Source organism: Agelaius phoeniceus, chromosome 22 (assembly GCF_051311805.1).
Source record: "Agelaius phoeniceus isolate bAgePho1 chromosome 22, bAgePho1.hap1, whole genome shotgun sequence".
NCBI lineage: Eukaryota > Metazoa > Chordata > Aves > Passeriformes > Icteridae > Agelaius > Agelaius phoeniceus.
Genome location: NC_135286.1, coordinates 3,173,875 through 3,189,460, shown reverse-complemented (window position 1 = coordinate 3,189,460; position 15,586 = coordinate 3,173,875). Strand labels below are relative to the sequence as shown.

Below are 15,586 nucleotides of genomic sequence, written 5' to 3'. Positions count from 1 at the left end.
CTGAGAAGGAAAAGGGGCCTTTCCAAAGGCCCTCCCTGCAATGCCCAGTGTCAACTCACCCTTGTACCAAGAACCACTCCTGGTCCTCTTGGCACTGAGGATGCACAACTTCATGACTTGAGTGAAAACAGAGAGCACTGGCTACTTAACAAAGATAACTGAGGGATTTTACTTCTTTCCAAGGAAAGTGAAGGGTTTAGTACACATCTAAATTCAGGCCCAAAGAGCTCCGGTCTTTAAACAGGAGCTCTTTGCTTGTCAGGAGTTCCAAACATTTAAAATTATAAAGCTGCTTTAAAAGAAAAATATCTTCTTTTAAATAATTAAATGAATCTGGTTGGTCCTCTGGCAGAATAATGTGGAAAACCTGGTATTTTACAGCTCAGATCTGCAGCACAATACAAAAATATACAACAGACCAAAATTCCACACGTTCCCAGGACAAGAATCCATTTATACAAGGAAAACCCATTATAGCATCACACAAAAGACTGGCACTTGAAGGAAGCAGACAACGGGGAAAACTGGAAGGACCTGTGGCAGCCAGATTCCCACATGTGCATGCAGCCTGACACAGCCACCACGTGCTGACACCACTGGGGAGCACCACAGCCACTTCCCAGTGTCACAAGACATGCTGGAGAAATAACAAGAGTTACACTGTCACATTTAAGCTTATAAACATTTCCATGTGATGACTTTTTGTTTTCAATTATTAAAAAGCTTCCAACCCTTTCTAGATGTGCCATTCCCAAGCTGTTTTTCCCTTTTTGACCAGCTCCACTAGGAAAAGGTTTTAAATGTGAAGTTCTGGAACACAGCTGTGCTAGAATGTTCTTGGCCACCAGCACCAGCTTCTTTTCAATATTGATGTCCCCAATTAACCCACCTTTCCCTTTAATTCTGGGGCAAATTTTACCAAGTACAAAGGCTGAGACTGTGATAAATTAACTCCTGCATCCTGCTCAAGTCACTTTTGTGACTGACTGCAGCAGAACCAGGCATTCTACCCCTGTACTACTTCCACTCCCAGATCTGCACTCCACAGGAGCTGGACTCTCATGATCCTTGTGGGTCCCTTTCAATTTGGGGTATTCTGTGATTTAAACAGGAATCTCACTTGGTGCTCTGGGCATATACAGGACTTTAAAAATACAGAATACATAGATTAGGAACACAGGAGCAGCCAGAGTGGCTGCAGCAGTGTGACAGCAGCTGTGCAAGGGGCACAAAGTACAGCAGGTGCCTGTTGGATCACAGGGCCAAGGACACAGGAGGAGCAGCAATTAGTGACACCCTCTCCCAGCAGGGACAATGAGCCAGCTGGGATTGTCTGCAGGCATCAAAGGTCTCTCACAGAGCCATCAGCAATGCAAAGAAATCCCTTCTCTGGCCCTTCTCATTCTGCCTTTAAGGCAACAAATGTCCCCAGAAATTTGCACTCCATTATCCTAACTCAGCACAGGTGACACTCTGGTGACTCCTGTGACATCCCTAATCTGGCCAGCTGACAATGACCTGCTGCTGTACCAGGGGTGTGGAGACTGGACAAGCCACTGACCACCAAAACACAGCCCATGGACACAGGAGCAGATGAAAACAGGGAGAAAGTCCATGGATTCAGACACCCACCAGTAACTGCAATGACAAATGGCACAATGGTGGACAAAGCAAGCAGCAGAAATCCATGGAAAATGAGACACTTGTGTACACTCAGGGAGCTGCAGCCACTGTCCAAGTGCAGCCACTTCCCAGCTGACCCTTGACTGGAGGGGATGTCCCCTCTTCTCCAGGCTGGCTCCTGCTCCCAGCTCCCAGCTGACAGCAGCAGGCTCCCCCTTCCCAGGTGAGGCTCGCTGGCGTCGGCAGATGGCGCGGATCCACGGCTGGGTCTGACCGGGGAAGCAGAGCTGACCATCCCTTTGCCTTCAGGAAAGCCCTGGGGCTGTCCTGGAGCTCAGAGCCGCTGGCAGTAGAGTTCATAGAGGCTCTTGGCCATCCTCTGGGTCTCCTGGAAAGCCTCACAGCTCTGCTCCCAGCTCGGGGGCACCTGCTCCTCCCCGTAGTAGGCGCCGGCGATGGCCCCCGCCATGGTGGCGATGGTGTCCGTGTCCCCCCCCAGGGAGATGCAGTAGATGATGGTTCTCTGCAGGGCGTTGTAGTGCTCAGGAATGTCAGGATCAGCGTCCATGCAGCGCAGGAAGGAGTAAATGGCAGTGGGGACGGAGCGCAGCGCAGCGATGCCATTGCCTGGAACACACCCCGTCAGCACCCTCTGGCCTCCCTGCCTTTTCCCTTCCTACTGGTGACTTTCCATAACAGTATCATGGATTTTACCAGGAAAAGGTGCAAAAGTTTGTCCCTCAGAAACCCCCCAGTTCCCCAGTACCACTCACATCTGCAGAGCAATTCCCAGTTACCCCAGTATAGCCTGGCCATACACATCTACTCATTCCCACTCAACATGATGGCTCAATAGCCCTTAAGAGTCTTGGAATATTAAGAAATATTATGCAAGGTAAATTTCTCTTAGCAAGAAATTTTTTTCCTATCAATACACAGAGGAAATCACTGGGTTGAGACTCACAATTCCTGACTGGTGAGCACAGGCTGCTTTTCCAGCATAGTCTGTGCCTGACAGGCTGAAGAGGAATCTAGGGGGACATACATTTACCAGGCTTGCTAAGTTAGTCTTGCTTCCAGCTTTCCTAATGCTTGTACTAAGAAAGGTACTCACCCAACTCAAACAATACATCTGCTTTGGGAACACTGCTGAGCTCCAAAAATTCCTTGATTTTCTTGAGACGCCTGGAAAATGGTAAATCCTCAAATCCCAGCCTGCAAACAGAGAGAGCAGTGAAGAGGAGAGAATGTGAAGAGCCAGAACAAACCACCAAAGCAGGGTTGGGGCTTTCCCCAAGCTACTCACGCTCGGGCATCACTGAGAGACTTGTCATCTGCCTCCACGTGCTCCATGTGGCTGATGAGCTGCTCCAGGAAGGTTTCCCTGCTGAGCCCTTCCTGCAGTGCCAGGTGCACAGCCAGGGCCTGCAGGATGGCCCCGTTGTAGCCCAGGGAGTTGGCGTGGGTCAGCTCCGCGCTCAGCTTCGCAAACTGCCACAGAAACGCCGGTGTCAGCAAAGCTTCCTGGGACGCTCCCCTGGCAGCAGGGACACCCAGAGAAGCCCAGAATGTTCCGTTACCTTCTTGACATCCTGGATGTCGGAGTAGACGAGGGGGATGCCGGCCACCCTCATGGCGCCGCCGTTCCCGTAGGAGCCCTTCCCATTGAACTGAGCTCTCGCGGGCTCAAACACGTCGCTGCACTTGGGGCTCAGGAGCTTCTTGAAGACATTGACCACGGCCATCCCATAGCCCCTGTTGGGTTCCTTCTTGTACTCCTCAGCAAACCTGGTGTGGGCAGGGGGGAAAACACCCCAGGGGTTTGGTCTGTTACTGGGGTTTGTGATTGGATGAAGGCTCTTGCTAAAGTGAATTAATAACACACACCTAAATCAAGGACAGTCAGGGCTCAGAGATACAGTTCTGCAGGAAACAATTCCCAAAGAACAGTGTGAAAGAAGGATGTATAAACATCACCTTCCATAACCCACTTGTTTCCCTCTCAGCTCTGCCTCAAAATAGAAGCAAACTAGAAACATTTCCGTGGGTCACAACCACAAGGAAAGTCTTTTGTTCAAGTTCAATGGAAGAGTTTTCTAAACAAAGAAATGCTTTCCCTTAAGTGGAACCAAATGCTCTCAGGGCCAGGGATTCAACAGGGAAACGGATCATAAACAGAGTCAAGCTGAGCTCACTCCTATTCCCTCACTAAATTAAGGGCAGTGCAAACATAAATAGCAACAAATAAACATGAAACAAAATGTTTCTGGAGTCTCCAGGCATTCTTCTCCCCAAAGGTGAACACACACAAGGCTGATACACAGCAGTGCTGCCCTGTCAAGGCAGCTTCAGACTCCACACTGCAGCTGATCCTGCTGCATGGTCCAAGATATGGCAAAGCAAAAGGATTAACAAAGTAAAGGATTAACCACCTATTTCCTAACTTTTTCCCCTCCAAAAATTAGTAATTAGCATTAGTCTGCCTCAGCCCCTGTCCCCCCTTCCACAGACAGTCACAGTGATGGTTACACCTTCAGGAAGCCTCATGCTCACCTCTTGGCCATGTCAACCTCATCAAACTCCTGCTTGGCCAGCAGTGACTGCACCACCGACCTGCTCATGGCCGTGTCGTCCGTGTAGGGCAGCGACTCTGCAACGGGAGGGCAAAGAGTCACACCAGCAGCCAGGGACAAACTGTTCCTGCCCTCTGCCAGCACCACCCTCATCTCCAGGGCCTGACTGCCACAAGTTGCCAGGGACAGCTGTGGCTGCCCATGGATCCCCGAAGTGTCCCAGGCCAGGCTGGACAGGGCTTGGAGCAACCTGGGATAGTGGAAGGTGTCCCTGCCATGGCAGAGGGTAGCACTGGGTGATTTTTAAGGTGCCCTTCCAACCCAAACCTGTCTGGAATTTAAGTTCCCTGGCACTCTGAGGTTGACACTGCTGTGGTTGTCAGAGTCAGGACACACAGCCAGGGAGCTGCATCCACAGCTATAATGACAAAGAATATACTGCAAGATTAGTAAGAGCCAGGAGAAGATGTATGACATCCAGAGGTATATATGGACAAGAGCCAGGCCAACACAGAATCACAGATTTCCAGGATAGTTTAGGTTTGAAGGAACCTTAAAACCCATCCTGTTCCACTCCCTGCCGTGGGCAGGGACATCTTCCACTATCCCAGGTTGCTCCAAGCCTTGTCCAACCTGGCCTTGGACACTTCCAGGGATGGAGCAGCCACAGCTTCTCCAGGCAACCTGTGCTAGGGCCTCCCCACCCTCATGGGGAACAATTCCTTCCCAACATCCCATCTAACCCTGCTCTCTGGCAATGGGTGGCCATTCCCCGTGTCACTCCAAGGTTTGTCAATAGCATCCATCTTTCCTGCAGACTCCCCTCAGGCACTGTAAGGCTGCAATAATTTTCTACGAGTTAAATAAAAACTCTGTGCTTCTCTCACTCTTCTCCTCCTCAAGTTTTGGTACCTCTGCTCCCTGCTGACAGCCCAGCACTGCCACACCCATTCACACTGCCACCCCAGCACACTCCACCTCAGCTCCCTGGAACAGGAGCAGCTCGGGCCGAGCAGAGCAAACCACGGGGCCTTCTGCATCAGCCGTGTCCCTAAGGAATCCCTAGGGAATCAGGAATGGGCACAGGACAGAGCAGGGCAGGGAACAGCCAGGGCAGTCACAGCAGAGATGCCCCACACCAGGTGAGGGGTAAGCACTGGGGGCACCCACAATTCGGGGGAGCTGAGGGGTTGGGGATTCTGCAGGTTGGGCACCTCAAAGCCCAGTCCTGAGGGTGCTGAGGGAGTGGAACACAAACTGGACCCCAAAGGCCAGTCCTGGGGAGTGCTGGGGTCTAACCCGAATCTCTGGGGTGCGGAGTGCCGTGCACAGCGGGGTGTGTGAAGGGGGCACCGGGGGACATCCCCCGCTCCCCGCCGCGCTCCCCCCCACGCACCTCCACGTGCGCTCCCCGCCGCCTCCCCTCCCTCCTCAGGCGGCGCCGGTTCCAGCCCTTTGAGGAAACTCAGCAGTTCCGGCAGCTTCACGACGCTCCTGCCTTCGAAAACAGCTCCCAGGCAATCCCCTAACAACGCCCCGGCCAAGCAGCCCCGGAACCGAGCGAGGCCGGGCCGGGGACGAGCCGGGAGCCGCCCGGCGCCTGAGGCCGGACCCGCAGCCGCCATCTTGCTGCGCGCGGCGCCCTCTTCCCCCGGGCAGCCAGGGGGCAGCGTGGGCCGAAGTCGCTGCCGCGCACAGTGGCGCCCCCTGGCGGCCCGGAGGACCGAGGTGCCGACAGCACACCCGCCTGCTCCCTCAAATCCCTCCTGGAATCCAGCTGGATTTAATCGCCGCGGATGACAACTGGGGACAGGCCCTTTATTGTTTATAAATCTCCTCGGAGCGCGGGAGGCTGTAAACATCATCCAAGGGCCAGACAGTTATAAAACAAACTAGGAGAAGAATTCCATTCTCCCCAAACACGACGCAGATGTCGCTTTTCCTCGCTGCGGAACTGAATCACCGGGAGTTTTCCATTCCCCCCGCGCTTGCACAATTCCCGGCGCGCTAAGCCAGCTCCAGCTGACTTTCCCTCGGCAGGTTCCTGGTGCGGCTGACAGCGTCGACCTCTGGGTCAAACTTCTCCACAGGGACCACGAGTTTTCTCCGGGTGTCCATGCACTTGTTGTCTAGCTGCAGAGAATTGGTTTTGTAGCCAATATCGGTCTGAATGCGGTGGAGTTGTCTGTAAAGAGCGTCCAAGGCATCCCTGGGAATGAGCAGAAGGGACAGGAGTTGAGATCAAATGGGAACAGACTCCCCAGGGAATGGTCCCAGCCCTAACCCTGCCACAGCTCAAGGAACATTTGGAAAATGCTCTCAAGCACAGGGGGGGATTGTTGGGTGTCCCATGCAGGGCCAGGAGTTGGTCTCAGTGACTCTTTCATGTCTCTCCCAACTCAGGATATTCCATGATTTTAAACTGGACAGGAAGCACCCAACTTCCCACTTTGTGGCAGCATTTGGCCCTGTACAAGGAGTGAACTCATCAGATACTCATTGTTTGGGGCAGTGAATAGCCAGCCCACACACTGCTCTGGGAGGGCAGCAAGAGATGTGCACCCGGGGAGCTGCCAGCCCACAGCAGCACTTCTGTTCCTTCCTTGTCACTCTTCTTTTGTCCCTTTTGGAACAGTCAGGGCCTGGATGAATTCAGAGTCAAGCAGGGGCTGTGGGAGCCCCATTCCCCTCCCAGCACAGCCCCTCTGTACCCCACATCCACCAAGCCCAAACACTGCTGCCCTTCATGAGCCCAAGTCCCAAAAGGCAGGTGCTGGAGGTATGCCCAGAGCAGAGACACTCAGAGCCACATCCCCTCAGGGCAGTGCTGGGCACTGCTGTTCCTGGACAGCAGGACACTCACTGTGACTCTGTCCTCTTCTGCTGGAGTGCACGGATCATCCCCTCCAGCTGCTGGACCTCGTCTGTCAGTCCAAACTGAGCCTGCAGGGAGGAGGGGACAGCACTTAAGAGGGCTTTGACAAAGGCCACAGTTCCCTCCTTCCCCTCTCCCCCAGCTCTGCCATTATTCCCTTGCTCTGCTATGTCACTGTAGGATGAATTTCTCAGCTGCTCCACCACTCATCCATGTTTTCCAGAGCCCCCTTCCCCTCAGCTCCCTGCGGGGACCATGGCAGCTGGGGTACCTGGTCCCGGCACAGCTCGATGTGGGGCCGGTACGTGCGCGTCTCCAGGCGCGTGTGAGCCACTTTCAGATCCAGGGTTCTCTTCTTGATATCTTCCTCCAGCTGTCGGATCTCCTCCTCCATCTCAGCAATCTCCTCCAAGGTCTGAGGACAGACATGTGTCATGAGGGACAGCCCGGGATGCAGACTGGGAAACTGGCCCCGTGTCTCTGGGAATTTTGCTGTGCTGGGGATAGATTTTACTCAAGGGCTTCTGAGGACTGAATCCTCTGCTTTTACATGGACCAGGATGGTGCTGCTGAGACAAGGGGTACAATAAAGAGGCTGAAACCTGGCAGTGCGGCCAAGCAGTGCCAGAGAAGCACCTGTGAGTGGTGGGATATTGCTGGGATCATGTGTGCCACTGAACAGCAAACATGTGGAAACTACACTCAGGCTGAGTCACTTTCCATGTAACCAAGAGCCTTTGGGACTCTGTTTCCAGCCAGGGTTGTAGTCCATGACCAAAGAAACAACACTTACATTCTTCTCCTGCCATCTCAGCTCACTAAGGGCTGCTTCCATGTCTCTCATCCTCTTCCTCAGTGCAAACTCTGTAGCTATACGCTGAGCATCCAGCTCATTGTTTGTCTGAGGAGAGAACAGCCCCAGTCACACATGGCTGCAAGGTGTCTGTGTCACCCCCAAGCTGTGCCTGGAAGGTTGGGACAAACCCAGGAGCAAAACCAACCAGGTTTGGCTGCTGCCACGTGTGCATGTCACACTTCCCCAGTAGCCAGAAGGTGGGGATAGATGGACAGGGACATGCCTCCAGTGACTGCTGCAAGCTCTGCAGCATAACCAAGCTCCTACTTAAACCAGGAGGGCAGCTGCTCCCAGACAGATCCAGAGACATGCCTGCCACTCTCCCACACCAGATCCAGAATGGCACCACAGATTCCAGGCCAAGGGAGCAGTTTACCTGGGCAATGGTAAGTGTGATTGCTCCTCGGAGATCAACTGAGGCTCTCATTTCTGCCTCAGCACGCTCCTTGTTGCACCGGCTGTTCAGCTCCCACTCACTAAGTGCAGTTGTTCTGTGAACAAATCAGTTACGAAAATAAATTGCAAGACATTTTAAAGGAACCACCTGCTTGAGGCCAGGGTGGCAGCACAAAATGATTCTGGAAAGCTGGAGGTCACATCTTCCCTGATCTCCTCAGAGACTAAACCCCACCAGGCCCAACATCTGCTCCACCAGGGACACATCCAAGCCATGGAAAGGAATGCCAGGCAAGTGAAAATGTGCAGCAGGTCCCCCTGAGCTGTGCCAGAGGTGACACCACACTGCTGAGTGTCACTTACAGCCAGGCAGGAGGGAGGCAGGGCACTGGGTTTGTGGTGACAATTTAGGTATCTCCCAAAAACCTGTGGCTTCCCCATGCCACAGCCAATTTCTGTTCTGAGCTCTCTCCAAAACTGTACCTACCCATCAAGCCTGGACACAGCATGGAAAGAAAAGGCAACCCAGGGCTCGGGGCAGATTTGATCACACAAGGACAGAGTCTTTCCTTACCCATCTGGGATCCGTGTTGGGTTGACCTTGAAGGAGATGTTGCCAGAGGTGGGGTTGAAGGACATGCACTGCCGATCGAGCTCCAACGCTTCCACCTTGTGCCGGTGGTCGCAGCTCAGCTGCTGACGAGCTTCCTTTAAGAGGCTGTGGAGAGCCAGGCTGGGGTCAGCAGGGAGCAGGCCCAGGGCAGGGGCAGCTCACAACTCCCAAAGCCTTCAACACACATCAGTCATCTTAGTGAAATGAATGATGAGCTCCCACCCTTCCTGGGAACTGGGCCTGACCTGCCCAGCACTGCCTGGTATCACCCTGGAGAATGGAGCTGTGAAGGATTCCCACAGAGTATCAGGGCATGGGAGCTTTGACACCTCGTGGCCACTGATTCCTAAACCAAGGCAGGTGGCACAAGAGGTCTGGGACAAAATTTCCAAATGGTGCTTGTGAAGTTGCCTTTGACACACCCTTCCCTGCCAAATCCCTGACCCTGAAAATCCCCAGGGGTTCTGTGTGGTTCCCTGCTCATCTCAGCATGGCATTAGAGGCACATTAAGTATCTGGGACCAAGCAAGGAGAGCAGAGTCATCAACCAACAGCTCTAACTCCTCACCAGAGCTGTCTGAAGGCATCATCCACTCGCTGCTGCAGCTCTTTCTTGGTTTTCTCAATCACCTTCACCTCTTTGTGTAATTCCTCTTCCACAGGATCCCTCACCACATCGATGTCACGACGGCTCTCACGGAATGTCAGGCACTCAATGGCAACATCCAAACACAAGTTCTTTGCCTGGATGGCATTTTCTGCTGCTTCCTTCACCTGGAAGAAGCAATCAATCAGGTCTGTGGGGGATCTTTTAGACATGGGAGAGAGAAAGGAAGGGGAACCCACCCATACCATCATTAAGAGGGACTCTCATTGTCTTTGCAGTTCTGAAACTTTTATCAAGTCTGGAACAAAAATTGCCAGAGCCAAACACCTTAGTCCTCTACACCTGCCACTTGCATTGGGAATCACATCTTGCTAGGGGTTAACAATTCCAGAAGCAGCATCAGCTTCTGGGTTTAAAACTCACGGTATCAGAGATCTCCCACCACTATTCCCTATATAAACCCAAACATTTTTGGAGGATGGTGTTAACATATTTCTTATTATCCTTCAGATCTTTATAAAAAGTCCAAACAACAAAATCCACCCAGAAATCCAAACAGGAGCGTGTAATACACAGCTGCATGGTATGGCTTGGCCCAGCCAAGAACACAGTGGTTTGTTTTCCGGGAAGTCATTCCATCAAGTATGGATCTCAGTATAAAATAGACATAAATATATATAGAGCTTGCCCATTGCACAAGACAAGTCTCAATTATTTCACATCCCATGTTGAGAGTGAAAGTTCATTTCCAGCCATCTGCCTTCCCAACATACTTTGCTTAAGGCATCAATTTCCGAGTCTAGGTCTTTGAGGCATTTGGCCAGGGCCTCTCTCCATTTGTCCACGGTGGTGATACGATCCTTTAGGTGGGTTCGGCTGTTGTGCTCATCCCATTTTGCCTGCAATTAGAGAGAAATGCCGTTACTCATTTTAAAATTGTAGTTGTGAATCTTGCTGAAGCCTTTCCCTGTTTTCAGGACTGACTGAGCCTCTCACAGGAATACAACACGTTGCCATTTGGATTCACAGTCATTTACACAAATGGAGAGCACAGAGAACAACATCAGTGGCAGTGAATGTGAGAAACACACGCGGGGATTTAGTGTCAGTACAGATACATCATTGCAGGTGGGTTTACAGGGAGTAAATGTACAGGTAAAGCCTTTTATTTCCCCATCCATACACCCAAATCTAGACACGCTCCCCAGCTCCTCAGCCCACTATCCTGACAAAGCTGTGAGCAGCCCTCCTGGCAGAGAGCTCACCTGGTTGCCGGTGTCATTGCGGAGAACTCGTCCTTCCTGCCGGATGTGATGGGAATTAAAACGCTGCTGTTCGGCGTCCGCCGAGATGAGGAGGGAGTTGTTCTTCCAGTCCGGCAAGGTGAAGCGCTGGCCTGGCTTTACACTCAGCGAGGCCATCTTGCTGAACAGGTGACTGAAAGGGAGCGGAAGATTTGTGTGTTTATTCATGGAAATACACCTGAAATGGAGCTGCAGCCAAAAACTACAGAGCTCTTCAGGAGAAAGGCAGCAGCAAGCTGCAACTTGGCGCCTGGCCTAATGCAGATACATGTCCTTAAAATGGGGGAGCACAAGGGCAGGAGATGGGAGCTATCCTCTGCCCCAGGCCAGGGGGAAAAGCCCTGTCCCATCTGTCCCTCCCTAGGAATGTAACTGCAAGGACACAGCACCATTTACTGATATTTACTGAGCTTGGACAAAAACGGCTGAGGATGCGACTGATTCTGTTGTGCTACTGCTGAAGGCTTAGCCCAGGGCTGGACCCCCGGGACTCCAAGGCTTTCAAGGAATAGCAGAGTTTTTAGTCTCCTTTTTTAGCCAGCACACCCTGCACAACGGGCAGAAACTGCAGACCTCATTCCACAAGGTCCGAGGAGCTCCCGAGGGGGCTGCAGGTGCCCAAATCTACGGTCGGGGGCAGTTCTGGGGCAGAATCCCTTGGCAGCGGGACATCTATCCCATGTCTGCCCCAGCCCCCCCGGGAACAGAGCGCTGCGCCGGAGCCCCTCGAGCACCGACCCCAAGGCTGACCCAGGAGTTCCTGAAGGGAAGGAGAGAGAGCACAAAGGGCCGCGGGACACAGGGGCCCGGCCGTAGGTGGAGGGGAAAGACAGGAAAGGGAGAAAGAGGGAAAGGGCTCAGCCGCCGGCTCGCAAGGGGCCTCACCCCGGCTGCTATGAGGGCACTGAGCTCCTCCGGCCCGACCATGCTCCCGTCCCGCCGCAGGGCCGGGCCGGGCCGCTCTCTCACCGTTACCGGCCGATTTCCCCTCTCCCCTCACCGTTCCCGGCCGAACCTCGCTGTCCCCTCACCGTTCCCGGCCGATCCCCCCCTCTCCCCTCACCGTTACCGGCCGATTCCCCTCTCTCCCCTCACCGTTCCCGGCCGAACCCCCCACTCCCTTCACCGTTCCCGGCCGATCCTCCCCTCACCGTTCCCGGCCGATTCCCCCTCTCTCCCCTCACCGTTCCCGGCCGATCCCCCTCTCTCCCCTCACCGTTCCCGGCCGATTCCGCCCTCTCCCCTCACCGTTCCCGGCCGATTCCCCCCTCTCCTCCCCTCACCGTTCCCCGCTCTCGCCCCGGGCTCGCGCGGGGCCGTTGCGGGGCGGCCCCGGCGGCGGCTCCTGGGCGGTATCGGTGACAGGGACACCGCAAACCGCAGCAAAGCAGCGCCCAAATCAGCGACAAATAATACTGTTAAAAAAAAATGCCCCATAAAGCAGGAGGGAGCCGGGGGTGTCCACTTCTAGAGCCGTTTCCCATTTCCACAGCAGCCATCCTGCCCCAGGATGACTATGGGCACTTCAACAAGCTCTTGCATTTTTAAAATTATTTTTTTAAACTTTAAAATTTTAAAATAATACATTAAAATACAAAAAAAAGGACCGAAAGTAAATAGTTTTCTCTCCTTGGCTATGCCTGGTGCCTCCCTCCACAACCCCCACCCAAACCAATATCAGCTCCGTTCTTTGGGATTAAATCCAAATGATGCAAGTATAAATAAAGCCTCACACACGTGCATTTCAAAAAAAATTTATTTTTCAAATGAATACAGTTCGTTTACAATACACTCAAGTTGATGGTATCTATAGCCAGCAGAGATCGATGACTGCTGTGTCCTATACACAGTCGTACAGAGGTTACAGATGCCTACGAGAGGGAAGGAACAGTGAAAGAAGTCGACATTTTACTGTGCTGGAAGGAAAGCAACTCTTGCAACAGGTAGAAAATTTTGGCAAGAACAATTTGTCCAGAAAGGGAGAAGGGGCAGAGGACACGGCTTCTGCTTAGCAAGTACATCTCAAACACCAACACGTTCCCTCCCACCCCGCACAGCTGCAGCCCACGGTACAAAGAGGCACACATGGTCAAGATGGTTAAGTAAAAATAAAGGCTTTTACCAGTTTGTTTGCCATCCATCTACAATCTATTTGTGCAACGTCTCAAGTCACAGCTCTACTTTACTCTTGAAACATTTCCCTTTTGCTTCGAAAGCCCCCAGGACCTTTACGGTGGGAACACATTCACGCTCCTGCCAAAGCAATGGGACACCAAAACAGGGGAGCAGTTACCAGCATATGAGAAAGAGCAGACACATGGGACAGGATCAATCCACCAGACTGGTTTATTAGAATTTTATTCAGAAAAGGAATCCCAAACAGCATGACTTTTTCTTTTATTGAACAATATAAACCCATGGTATTAAATATGCAAAATTTCTATGTGTGACATTGCTTCCAGCAGTCTCCAAAACTAACAGAGCTCACTGGCCAGTGAGCACACACGATGCCACCTGAGCCACCTTCTTCCCAAAATCCTTTAATATTAGCTTGTAACCAAATGCTACCAATTACTGTGAAAGCTCTGGAGTAACACCTGCTGACAGACAATGTCCTTGTCCATGATCACACTCCTCCAGCCAGGTGAACAGCCCACTTTTTCCCCACCAAGCACCATTTATCCACCATGAGGCTACCTGGGGAGCTGAACTGCTCATATCAAGGGAAGAGACAATAACAGGAAGGAGGGTTTGTACCCTGTGAGTCCAAAGTGTCATTGCTCCCCTGGAACGCTGATCTGTGCACCAGTGCCTGTAAAACCAACATTTCTGACCCAAAACTCGCTCTGCCCGCCCCACTGCTGTGCTGCAGCTCACTTTTCACACCTGCCTGCAAACAGACACCAAACACAATGAGCTAGAAGCAGGTTTTTCTACAGGAAAACAACGTGTAGTTGTCTCAAGGAGAGATTCAACACTGAAAAACTGCAAAAATGAGAAGATTTCACTGAAAAACAGAAATCAAGTTCAAAAAAAAGTAAACACTACAGCCACAGGAGAGAAGTGATGCACAAAAGCGAGTACCCAGAAGAAGCCATTCTGCACTGCAAAGCTGCCAGAAGCTAAACTCCATCTCTGGCATTCTTCCTCTCACCAAGTTTTGTTGGTGTTCAATTATCCTCACTACTTCAGGAGCAATACTCAAGTTTTCACTTCGCTGGCACACCATCAGGTTCCAAAACTTCCAGAAGTTCTTTAAATTCAGCATTGCTCCAGTGGGCACCACTTTGCTATTACATCTGAGTGGACACTACCTACCAAGACACGTATTTTCTATCAAAGAAACTGGTTTTGAAGATATTTAAGAGATTTGCAAGTGTAAGCAAAATGAAAGTTTATTAGTAACTATTTTAAAAGCTAACTTTTGCACACCTGTACTGAAATGGGTTGTGGATCTATGATTTATGGGCAAGCATGGCCCTAAACTCAACATACAGCCATATTTTTGTGTTGCTAGATAGCGTTGTAGCATTAATTTTCCAACTGCCAAATGCATTTGAAAGACCTGTGTAATTCTCAGCAATGAAAAAAACCCCTTTCATTTAAATAAACTTGCCCTCTGAGCATCTGTTTCACAACAAATGGGTTGGTTTAAAGAAAGCAAGATGGCAAACACAGGAGACTGACCCCAAGGGGCTTCAGCCTCGGGCAGAGCTGCAATGGGATGGGAGGGAAGAGCTCCAGCTCCCAGCAGGGATGGGCTCCAAACAACTGGAATCACTGGAAGATACAAATGTGCAAGAAGTGCATGGGTTTGTGTCACGAGGTTACCACTGTCACGACATGGTTCACCCTCAGATCACCCGGTAACTCACTCTCCTAAGGCGATGTGAATCATCACAAGCATTTTCTAGATGAAAAATGAGGCAGAATCATTTCCCCCAGGTCAGGAAGGGAACCTGCTTCAGAGCCAGCTGGTTCCAGAGCTCCTGGCTGGACAACTTGCCAGTGTCTCAAAACAGCTTCAAATAGAACCTGTTGGAAAAGCTCTTCCATTTTGGTCTGAAAATCAGCTTTTTTTAGCAGCTTAAAGCCCAAACTGGCATCTAAGCACACACATGTGCTTACTTCTGCACAGTGCAGTGTCTACAACTGGTGCCAGAGGATGGGGGATTGTTCCTCTTTCCACACCCAGGTGGCCACACGATTCTGTCCCCAGACATTGCCACCCCTGCTGCTGGCAAACTGCTTTCTGAACTTATCTGTGACATTTAATCCTCACCTCCACGTCCCCACTGAGCAAAGCTTTGCACTGCTCCCCAACATTCACTGGACAACATTCCCCATGTCCCTGCAACCTCCAAATGGGTGGGGAGGGGAGAGAAAATGGAGTGTATGGAAAGCTGCAGGAGCACAGTAAAGAGCGAGGACATCACTGGACAGGCAACATTCAAATAAAGGCAGAATTAATGATTCTCATTAGATAAACATATCAAGGTTAAATTTTATTTTAAAAAATTGCAAGTCTACCAGGAAGTAGATTTATTTGATGACATTACTCTCCAGAAACCACTTATTTTAAAAGCTTCTCCTCTCTGGGTAGTTCTAATTCACAAGTAATTCAGGGCTTGCTTTGATTAAATAATTCAACACAAAACCAACTCTGACCAAGGGTTTTGAGCTTTAAAAACAGTTCAAGAAAAATACTAACCATCCTACCAATGCAAATACTAGTTTTT

General features: G+C 51.4%; 2 protein-coding genes across 2 annotated transcripts; both read right to left on the bottom strand.

The window, feature by feature from the left end:
- Nucleotides 1–142: 142 nt before the first annotated feature.
- ADPRS (ADP-ribosylserine hydrolase) lies at nt 143–5,864 on the bottom strand. The gene is made up of 6 exons (XM_054648343.2): nt 5,593–5,864; nt 4,177–4,273; nt 3,204–3,411; nt 2,930–3,114; nt 2,738–2,838; nt 143–2,250 (listed from the first exon to the last, which is right to left on the bottom strand). The coding sequence occupies exons 1-6, from the start codon at nt 5,819–5,821 to the stop codon at nt 1,958–1,960; spliced, it is 1,113 nt and encodes a 370-aa protein (XP_054504318.1). The 5' UTR covers nt 5,822–5,864; the 3' UTR covers nt 143–1,957.
- A 129-nt stretch (nt 5,865–5,993) lies between these two features.
- On the bottom strand, nt 5,994–10,980 carry TEKT2 (tektin 2). The gene is made up of 9 exons (XM_054648431.2): nt 10,809–10,980; nt 10,317–10,442; nt 9,505–9,710; nt 8,898–9,041; nt 8,304–8,418; nt 7,865–7,972; nt 7,343–7,486; nt 7,060–7,139; nt 5,994–6,405 (listed from the first exon to the last, which is right to left on the bottom strand). The coding sequence occupies exons 1-9, from the start codon at nt 10,962–10,964 to the stop codon at nt 6,204–6,206; spliced, it is 1,281 nt and encodes a 426-aa protein (XP_054504406.1). The 5' UTR covers nt 10,965–10,980; the 3' UTR covers nt 5,994–6,203.
- Nucleotides 10,981–15,586: the final 4,606 nt, after the last annotated feature.